General features: G+C 42.6%; 1 protein-coding gene across 1 annotated transcript; it reads left to right on the forward strand.

Annotated features, from left to right (window-relative positions):
• Positions 1-406: 406 nt before the first annotated feature.
• On the forward strand, positions 407-8,740 carry LOC103398647 (nuclear receptor subfamily 2 group F member 1-A-like). The gene is made up of 4 exons (XM_017030826.2): positions 407-1,745; positions 2,456-2,460; positions 3,167-3,725; positions 7,469-8,740. Exons 1-4 carry the CDS (start codon positions 1,313-1,315, stop codon positions 7,741-7,743), a joined length of 1,272 nt encoding a protein of 423 aa, XP_016886315.1. The 5' UTR covers positions 407-1,312; the 3' UTR covers positions 7,744-8,740.
• The last annotated feature ends 2,652 nt before the right edge of the window (positions 8,741-11,392 follow it).

The following is an 11,392-nucleotide window of genomic DNA, read 5'->3' on the forward strand; positions in this document are numbered from 1 at the left end:
TATGTGTTCCCAGTGCCAGACCAGACTCATCACGTTGCGTGTTTGTCATTTTTATAAGATCGAGCAATTGTCTTTTCCACCGCTTATAAACGCTATCGTTTGCTGAAACGTATCTTTAAACTATTCACATTTCAGCTGTAAAACAAGTGGAATTGGCCACATCCATTCGTACTGACTTTTAAGGAAACAGTTATGTTTCAGGATTTGAACACGAGACTGAATGACTTGTCAGGATGGACATTTTCTGCAATGAATGAACGGTGGGAGTCTAACCAATAGAGAGGCAGAGGGGGCTTGGCTATAACCTTAGCCTCCCATTTTTTCTCTCTCTCTCCCTCTCTTTCGCTCTCTCTCTCCCCCTCTCCTCTCCTCCTCCCCTATGCAGGGCTCTGGCCAGTCAGTCGCCTTTGATTATCAGTCTCCAGAAGCCCCTCTCTTGGCTCCTTGACATGAGCACCATATAAGGCGCAGCGATCTCCATAGAAACGTGTCAGTTTCAATAGGAGTGTCAAAGTTCACTTATACAGACATTCGTGCAGATCCCCCGTTTCGGAAACATTGCTTTGCTGGTCCTCCAGTTTAAGCGCATTCAAATTTTAAGTCTCTCCTTCTTCTTGCATATTCTATTAATTGTTGGTGTTTTTTCCCCTCTTCCTTTTTTCATCTTTTTTCTTCTTCGTATCTCCATTCCTCCTGCCGGAGAGAGGTGAAACTATACATGGGCACTTCATTCGCCGACGCGCTTTGCTTTCGCTGCCGGGCGAGATGATGAGGTTTATTTAAGAATATAGATGTAAAAATCCAGCTCTTCAGTCTGTCCTCCCCGCTGTGTGGCGAAGACGGGAGCGTAAAGGAGCAAGGGGAAGAAAAGAGAAAGGAATTTATCTCCGCAGCACTTTGGATCGCGTGTCTTTCCAGCAAAAGGTCTTCTTTTTTGACTCGCTCCTGCGTCCATGTGAAGCGCTCCTGCTTTTTCCTTTGTGGCTATTTTATACCAAGCTGCAATTTGTTACGACTGGACTCGGGTTTTCCAACAAGATTAGGGATTCCTGAATGGCAGACTGCAATTTACCTTGGAACTGGCCTCCCGATACTTGCATATCCTGATCGGGTGCCTCTTCAATCGCCCTGCTGTTATTTTGAATGTATTGATCGCGCTCTGCTCTGCTCCATACCCCCATATAAGATTGCGTGCTCCGATTTGACTTTGCACTGCCCCGTCTTTTGAGAACTATATTATTTTTTTCTTCTCCTCAACGCTCCACTAACACCGGCGACCATTTCGCTTTATAGCACTTTCCGTGGCCGAGATATGGCAATGGTAGTTAGCGTTTGGCGAGATCCGCAGGAAGACGTGGCCGGAGGACCTCCGAGCGGTCCCAACCCAGCAGCGCAGCCGGCGAGGGAGCAGCAGCAGGCTGCGTCGGCGGCGCCGCACACTCCGCAGACCCCCAGCCAGCCGGGACCCCCGTCCACACTGGGGACCGCTGGGGACAAGGGGGGTCAAAATTCTGGACAGAGTCAGCAGCATATTGAATGTGTGGTTTGCGGAGACAAATCGAGCGGCAAACACTATGGCCAGTTTACCTGCGAAGGATGCAAAAGTTTCTTCAAGAGGAGTGTAAGGAGGAACTTAACATACTCATGTCGTGCCAATAGGAACTGTCCCATTGACCAGCACCACCGAAATCAGTGCCAATACTGCCGGCTGAAGAAGTGTTTAAAAGTGGGGATGCGCCGGGAAGGTGAATATATATATATATATATATATATATATACATATATATTTATAAATAATAATTATTATTAATAATTTACACACACTAAAGCCCACTCGTGATTTTACGCATCCACATCAGCAGCCACCGTAGTAGTAGACGGAAAAAGGGCGTGTTGGTCACAGTCTATATGGCTGGGCACATACTGCAGTCTCTATCCATGATTTGCAGGGATGTTTGCATGAATGCTTAAGTCTCTTTTTTTCTCCCCTTCTTCGTGCATATACATGAGAGAGAGAAGGGTAAAAGGCCAGAGAGCAGCCACAGTAGCTGTGCTTTTCAGTGCTGGTCGCCTGAACAAATTTTTCCTATTTATAGAATTCAATTATTGTCCAATCGCCACCACTGTCAAAAAACACTAGGTAAAATGTGCTGTTCCACGCACATATATTTTTTAAGGGGAAAAGAGGGTTTGTGTTCGAGTGAGTGTGTTTATGTGTGCGTTGGTGTACAGTGTTCAAAGCTACTAAGCTATTTTAGAAGTATATGCTGATTGTTCGTGTAGTACAGTGCTGTTGTTTTGGGTTTTTTTGTGTATATGTGTGTGGATGTGTGTGTGTGAATGTTAGTAAGAACACACTCCAGACCCTGGTCTCTGGCTTTTGGTCTCTATGCTGACTACACTGCTCAGAGGCTAAAGTTGTTCCTGGCTAATTGTTTTGCCTGCTGTATTACAGGCCAGGTAACTTCCCTCTTCATGATGGTTGTTTTAATTCGAATTAACTGTGAATTTAATTTTCCCAATTTTTTTTGCAAACATCCCTCTGCTCAACCCTGTCATTTACATGCACACTGAGAGTCTGCGTCTAACACACACTGGCCGACATTAATATTTAATTTTGACATTAAAAAATGGCTGAAAGTTTCGCACTGCCTTTTCGTGTAGATAAAATGTACAATTGTGGCTGCAATTAACGGTAATTATAAACTCGGTTTGGCATATGTCCGAGCACAGTAAATAATTATTAAGCAAATTAAATTATTAATTTCCAAAACATATAAAGCTAAACGAACTCAAGTTTGCTGCTGTGTGTAATGCGACGATACGCCCTAAAATATTGATGGTAATAAAATAATATTAAACAATTGATAACGTGTAGAAAATGTGAGTGTTCAGTGTGTAAAAGTGATTGTATTTTCAGTTTTCTGTCTAAATACAAATGCAAATGCAATGAGTGTGAAGGTTAAGGGACACAGCACATATGTTCTGGTGATAAATATGTTATGATCGATGGACTAAGACTATCTTTCAAACCTCATACACTGTAGTCAATATGTTTTAAAGTGTGTGTTGAATTATTTTAGATTTCAATGCATGCTGGGTTTTTTTTGGGTTTTTTGTTTTGTTTTGTTTTTTTCCTCATTTATGGGACACAGTCGAGCTCTAGCTTTCTGGACGTGTTGTTACTCTTGAACAATGTTTATCAGTCCTGGATGCACATTTCCTCTTTTTCTCTCCAGGCCAGTACGCGCTGACGAACGGGGACCCACTGAACGGCCATTGCTATCTGTCCGGATACATCTCGTTATTGCTGAGGGCCGAGCCCTACCCGACCTCCCGGTACGGGAGCCAGTGCATGCAGCCCAACAATATCATGGGCATCGAGAACATCTGCGAGCTGGCAGCTCGTTTGCTCTTCAGCGCCGTGGAGTGGGCAAGAAACATCCCTTTCTTCCCCGACCTGCAGATCACAGACCAGGTGTCCCTTCTCAGGCTGACGTGGAGCGAGTTGTTTGTGCTTAACGCGGCCCAGTGCTCCATGCCTCTGCATGTCGCCCCTCTGCTCGCCGCAGCAGGCCTCCACGCCTCCCCGATGTCCGCGGACCGAGTCGTGGCTTTCATGGATCACATCCGGATCTTCCAAGAGCAAGTGGAGAAGCTTAAGACGCTGCACGTTGACTCGGCAGAGTACAGCTGCCTCAAGGCCATCGTGCTGTTTACATCAGGTGGGTGTCCAAGTCAAACTCAGGGGCCACTTCTACCCGTGGCGCCTGTTGTGGCACCGTGGATATGGCTGTCAAACCATAGGACTGGTCACAAATTTGACTGTACGAGAAGTGTCTTGCGAATAGAATTTATTTTGTCAACAGCTTACTACATATTACATGCATTCCCATCAGTTGCCGCATCAGACGTGTAAACAAACCCAGATTGAGTGAGCACGTCAACGTTTTCAGCTTCAGCACTCTCCCAAGTGCTCCTCAAAATAGGACACAATTGACAGTATTGTATATTAAGCTATTTTATGATTTTTTAAGTGAACAGATTTAAATTAAATTATTTTTAAACACGCCATCCACACCGACACGTCCGTAATTTTTGGAACAGGTGTCAAACAATTGTGCGTAAAGATGGAATAGTCCATCAATGAGTGATATATGGCAGCTGATGCATTTATGGCTGTTGCTGCTGCTGCTTGCTTTCATCCTTGTTTTGTGTGCACAAACACGTCTTGGGGGTGGGCAGGAAATAATCCTCAGCAGACTGCAGATCAAAACGTTGATTCATAATGTCTGTGCAGCGCTTCTGCACGACTCTCACAGCCACGCCGCATGTACACCAGTCTAACTTGACCCATTAATTTCCTTGTTTTCTGAGGATAGTTTCTCCCGAGGAGTCAGCAGTCATTTTCAACAGTAACCCACATTGTTGATAGCTTAATTGATGGCTGACTGGGGCAAAGTCCCAAAAGTCCCTTTACCCTCCGTGCTTAATTTAGATTCTATTTTGCAGTAGGGTTGTTTACACTTAATGTCATTAGTACTATGGGGTCAAAGGAGTTTGGTAATGATGGAAAAGGAAAAGTTTATCTTTACGCACGTGCCCAAAACCTTTTCTTCCGAACTTGCGTCAGAGTTTTTACTGCATTATCTCATATTTGGCTCGTTACAGAATTCCCCAAAGTGGTTCAACAATATAATTCAACTAGATTCTGTAAAAATATTAAGATTTAATTTTTATTTTCAATTTTGGATTTATAATTGAGCAGTCACACTTATCCATCTAATATGTTTTACAATTATTTAATTATTAAAATCATAATTTACTTAACCTCACCTTAAGTCACACCTGAATGCACACTACCACTACTTGAATGACGCTATATTATATTATATTATATTATATTATATTATATTATATTATATTATATTATATTATATTATATTATATTATATTAAACAGTTTGTGAACAATACATTCGAATATATATATACACAAAATAGTATACAGCATGTATAGGCTAATAATAAATTACAGGATTTTAATTATTTAAACCCTTTAGTTCTCATTAAACCTGCAATAGGAATGGGGATTCTTTTTCACCCACTAAACCACCTTCAACTTTCATTTTTCCTTTTTGGCGAAAACGACGTCACCACAAAGGTTTTCCTACAGTTCCAGGATTTTCTGATATTTTTAGTTTCAGGAGCCATAATAGTTGCTTTCAGCCTTGTGGTTTGGCATCTGTTGGTTAATTTGACACACCAAAATTTGGGATAAACTTAGGGGTAAATATGAGTTTAAAAGCAAATAAATGCGTTATTTATCATGTCCCGTACTTAGGAAATGTGACAGTGCGTTAAATTCATTATTAGTCTGCCCATCCTGTCAAATTTCCTCGTGCACTGACAATCCTGACCAGATTTTCCTATTGCAATGTGTTTTGGGTAATTCACGCTAGATTACCCACCGTAACTCCATACGCACATTAAAGTTAACTCCGTATTTTCTAACACATCATTGAGTTAGGTTGACGGACAACAGCTAGTGTTGGCTACAAGAAGTCACGTGGGACCTTGTCCAGGCCGTTTTGATCTGTTAATCCTGTAAAAACACGGAACACCACAGTTCTGTATCAGTGTCTCGTATGAACTCCATATTCACATGTGCACAGTGTGCGCTGCAGAGACACAGAAATAGTCCTTTGCAAATCTGGAAACTATCTGTTCCCATGTCCCAGTGTGTCTTGATGTTATGGGGTGCAGCTTTGCAGCCAGGCCCTGGGAAGAACTATTGGGTGTCTTTGACCATCTTTCTCTTGACATACACACACGCACGCACACACACCGCTTTGAACTGCATACACATATAAAATACTACATTTTAACACTCGTGCCATGTATTAGAATTTGTAATACATTTCCAAGTTAAATGTGTCCCAACAGTATGATTTAAAAAATGTGAGGGGGCCACTCGTCTTTAATCCACAAGGATTTAAATATCCGTGGGGCACTGACCGGGCCGGAGCTGAGGTAAACAGTAAATGTACCCGAGATCGCAGCGTCGTATAGTGCTTGAAATCTGAAGCAGCCTTCCTTGTTTGGTCTCCACGGAAGCACAATACTCAGTATTAGACTGTCTACTAGAGTACTAGTGTACTAGACAGGCTGCAGACTCCATGTGGGACCAAAGAGCTTTTACGCCGGTGGTTACGCTGCTTGCATTTACATCACTTTATAAGCAGTAGGACACAGATGCTTGGGTTGAGTGTAAAAAACAGACCCAAACGTCGTAATGCACTAACAAACTATTGTTTATGTATTTGTCTATACTGCACATGCACGTCCGCATGTAATCTAACAGCGAGCACCGAAACGCACGAGTCACACACGCAGAGACAGAGACACGGAGATTGAGGCTCATTCACCGACACTTTACGTCGCTTCTTCTCAGTGACTATTGACTTCACACACCTCCACTCACAAATGTGATTGCTACCAGCGGTGTGTCCTATAGGCTACGTCAGAAAACAGGCCAAGACTGGTCTATAGAGAGAAGAGCATCGAAATGACTTTACAGCTCACAGCAGAGTAATTAGGTCATATTACAACTAGTGTCATTTCAGATTCATCTGTGCCATTTGTGTTGCCTTACACTCCAATCCCTCAGAGTCCAGGCATGAAGCAGAGGGCCTGTAGGCCTACAACCTACTACCTTTCCAGCCCTGTGTTGCCCCTACCAGCTCCTCCCTGTTGCAAACACAGTTTTCCATTACATTTAGCTCCATATTCTTGTTGACTGTTGCGGGAGCATACGGAGAAAGGAGCCCTTTCACTGCAAGTCTTACTCCAGCAGCACGATACAACCCCACCCATCCCCCACGCCCCCCGCCCCCACTCCCGCTCATTCTCCATGACGTTCCCAGTGGCTCAGTGTGATGTAGCATGTTTGGCCAGTGTGTTTGTCCATTCCACCTTGTCAATAACACGTAAAGGCTGTTGTTGAATGATAACCGGGGAGAGAGCGAGCTCTTGTAGGATGTAAATTGGCAATGGCAAAGTGTGCATTTTATTAAAAGTGGAGCCCACATGAAGCTAAAATTGTCGCCATGTGTTTTTCCGCGTGTATCTGTGTGTTTACATCAGGCAAATACATTAGAGGTGTACTTCAAGTGTTTTACGTCCAAACATAATAGGAAATAATTGATTTTTAATTATTCCACGTCACTTTAAACTCTTACACGGCGTGCGTCCCTGTTGCTCTGACGATTAATTGGTTTTAAAAGTATTTTTATCATGCGCATTTGGGCTAGTTTGTGTTTATTTAGCTTTACTTGGTTCATTATTGGTTAATAACCTGTCAATCATAATGCATTTAGGCGCTGCTCTACAGCAGGCTGTTCCTTTTGGCTGATGGAGTCGTATACCCGGCTAACCACAGTGTTCTCTGGTGTTGGTGTTCTCCTCAGATGCTTGTGGCCTCTCGGATGCTGCTCACATCGAGAGCCTACAGGAGAAATCCCAGTGCGCTCTGGAGGAGTACGTGAGGAGCCAGTACCCGAACCAGCCCAGCCGCTTTGGGAAGCTCCTTCTGCGGCTGCCCTCTCTGCGCACCGTCTCCTCATCGGTAATCGAGCAGCTGTTCTTCGTCCGCTTGGTAGGTAAAACTCCTATTGAAACCCTCATCAGGGATATGCTATTATCCGGGAGCAGCTTCAACTGGCCTTACATGTCCATCCAATGATCCCTAATATGAAAGTGGAAAAAAAAAGAGAGTGAGAGAGGAAAAAAAGGACCAAAATTCAGCACCCCCTCACCCCGTCCTCCTACTCCTAGAAGAAGACTATATATAGGACCTTTTCTGAACAAACTTGGAAGACATTACTTTTTTCTGTCTTCTGGGACTGTGATGAAATACATAATGTACAGAAAAATATTGGAACTGGACTTTACACCTGTGTAAATCCACCCCGTCATCTTCAAGAACAGTACTCTTCATTTTGTAAAATACTACTCTTTATTTTCCTTTTGTTTTTGTAAAAAATACAAATAAAATGAAAAACATCATATGCGCAGTAAGAAAAAAAGAATCAAGACTTAGCGGGAAAATAATGTTTCCAAGCAATTATAAGAATTGTCCTGTGTCTATGTACTTCTCTGTTTTGTATTTTTTCTGGTTCTAAACCAGGGTTTCTGTGATTCTATACTAATAATTTTTTGATATAACCTTTTGCTTCTTATAATGAGTGCGATATATGTTGTCGAAGCTATGTTCTCCAAGAATTAAAATTGAAGTGAGGAATTAAAAACAGAAAAATAAAGAAATTTAGACAAATAAGAAACAGTCAAATCGCTATGACAATATCACCACTGATGGTTGAACTTTTTTTGCCCTAATTGAAACGATGGACTTGCAACAGCAGCAAAACTGACCTCCAGGTCATTTTTACTGAGAGGACGTCTGGAGCGCCTTTGACCCCCCCCCCCCCCCCCCCCATGAATGCGCGTTGGAGTCGATCATCAGTCAAAGAGGAGAGACATGAAAATCAAAAGCACTTTTAATATATCATTTCAAATACATTTTGTTTGTTTCGTCTTGAAGAATTTCCATTGTTTCTTGAATTTTATTGGTTGTTGCCTTCACTTTGCTTACTCCATGATGCAGCTTTTTGAAGAAGGGTCGGTTGATGAAGTTGTGTGATGGTGACTGTACTATTAAAAAAAACAGAAATAGGCAACCACGTCTCCTTCTCGAGCATTTTACTGGGAGTAATTGTTTAAGTTCTCGGGCGGAGGGAACCTGCATGTCTCTGTGGCTGCTACTGGCACATATAATTCTGAACACACGCACTACTTACCACTGTTACACCCAGCAGTGAAAACCTGGTGACACACTGGATTAGTGGGGTAATTACATCACGGTTGCACATCTTGCATTTTAAAAAACACGGTGACATAACTGCGAGCACAAAGCAGGTGATGGGGGACATCAGTGAGCTCGGCGCCAGCCCGTGGGCGCATTCATGTTTTATATTTCTTTCACAGCCACTAAAGGGAAGCCTGCGCACCACACAGAGTCACACCTACCCTGCCTATACCTCCTATGGCTTAATCAAGATGATTCTCCACAAACCAAACAACATCCCCTTCCCTTCTCCTCCTGCACCCCCCTCCCACTCCCTCCCTAAAAATGCTGCCTTGATAAGGAGTGTATGGTTCAGTATTGATGTGGGCGTTGTTTTTTTGGCAACAAAAAGGGTTAGGCCCTGCTGCAAAGCTGCTGTGATATGCGTGATCAATCTGGAAAATGTATTTTACAGCATTTAAGCCAGTCGATAGGAACACACCGAGTGTGATGCATGGTGTGGGAATGGGAGGGAGGGAAGGAGAGGGGGAGACAGAGAGGGGGTAAAGAGACTATAAGGAGGGGAGTGCAGACACAATTGTGAAGAGGGACATGTGTTTGTGTGTCTGTGTGTAAGAGAAAGAGATGTAGCCTTGGTTTGTCTCAGACTGTAATGAGTCCATCGATAAGTCCTCAGTGTGTTAGATGAGCTGCATGCAGTTCTATCCTTGAGTTGGTCCGTGTCCCTCTCTGCGTGTGTGGATGTTTGTTTCTGTCCCCATACACATTGCAAATGACACACAGAAGCCCATTATAGAACCCTCGATGTTTTTACACCTAGAATGAGCGAAATGTGATAAACTGGAAGGCGTTGTATGGAGGAGAAGCAAAAAGGGGAGAAAGTATTTTCTGTGTGACAGTGATTATTGCATTTGCCTGTAGTACTTAGTCCTCTCCTCCTCCTCATCATCATCATCATCATCAGATGTGTTGTTTGTGTAGGGCATATTATTGCCCACATCTCCATCTGCTGACTGGCAGTGGTGACGGACAGCTAGGAGGACATGCAGCACATGCATGTTGTGATGCCTGAATTTCATAACGCCATATTTGTTATCTGCCTTATAAGACATGGGGGGAAGGGTATGTCTGCCTGTAGTGGCTTATTTGTTTTGCATTGGCCGTCCCGCTCTTGTTCAAGGGCTACAGAATGTATTAAGGTATATATTAGTTCCCACTGGTGCTGGAATGCTGCTATAGATTTGCGTTAGGTTGTCCTTAGATGCTCTCATGCACAAGAGCGCGGTGTTTTTCCTTTTTACTCCAAATGATTAATGTCTGTTTAGGCATATTGTATCTTTTAACTCCCTGTCGACCAGCCCGTAGCGCTGGGTCAGTTGTCAGGCGTCCTGCTGTAGCTCACTACACAAATATCAATGTGATATTTCTCCAGGTTGTCTCCGATATTATGATAGAATCCTCCCGCAGGTCAGGTGGGGGAAGAAAATCTGTAGAATATACATCAGATAATTTATTATGTATTTGTCTGTCAAAATATATAAATATATGTTTGTTAAAATATAAACACAGATTAACTCTAAACACAGGCTTGGAGGATGTAATACATTAAAAATTTGGGATTATTCTGCGTCTCGGTGTTTGAAGGTTATCCCAAGGATGATTTCCTGGACAGCTTGTAAGAGTTATGTTAAGGGAATAATAATGGCGTCATCATAAGTATGACAATTAGGTCATTCTTTTAGATTTGAAAAGCAACAACCTTTTATCCTCTTGCCGAGAGCATTCTGTTATACAATTGTTACTCTACAGGCTATTTAAAGCAATGATTGAAGAACAGATTAAACTGAGGCATGTGTTCCTTATTAGGCGACACTGGCAAAATGCACACGGACTCTAGGAAACGTATTTTATTTTTAATTATTATTATTTGACTGCATCCACAAACTCTGGATTTAATAGTTTTAATAATAACCTTTACACATGTATTTTCGGAACACGAAAAGAGTATATTGACTTTTATAAAGGCGAAATAAAAAGTTTAGTAAAAATGTAAAAAATAAAAAATAATGCAAATCCAGGTCAGGCTGTAGCTGCGGTGGATAAATGAAGATGGATATGTGGCACACAACAGGCCCCATTTGTGTCTGTAATTTCGGAAACTCCGCTCACCCAAGTGTTAGTGCGAAATGAGTTAAATAACCGTTTACCTTTGTCTGGTTTCATTCATCAAACCACAAGTGGAGGACTCCTAAAGTCCTCCACTTGCAAACAAATAGCCCTCTGGGCTATTTGTTTGCTTTACACAAGCATCTGGGTGCGATTTCACGTTTGAGATATCTGTCTGAAATCGAAACATTTATTATCCTATTGTCCGTGAACCTATTTCTCCAAAAAGGGAAGCCTCGGTGCAAACCTTTGCGCAGCAGTAGAAATGTCCTATTGGCGTTACACGTCACTTCATTTCACTTATGGAGCACAGCCCGATTTTCCCCAGTACACGTTTGACAAATAGTGGTGTTTGAGACAA

Source organism: Cynoglossus semilaevis, unplaced genomic scaffold, assembly GCF_000523025.1.
Source record: "Cynoglossus semilaevis isolate Cse_v1.0 unplaced genomic scaffold, Cse_v1.0 scaffold331, whole genome shotgun sequence".
NCBI lineage: Eukaryota > Metazoa > Chordata > Actinopteri > Pleuronectiformes > Cynoglossidae > Cynoglossus > Cynoglossus semilaevis.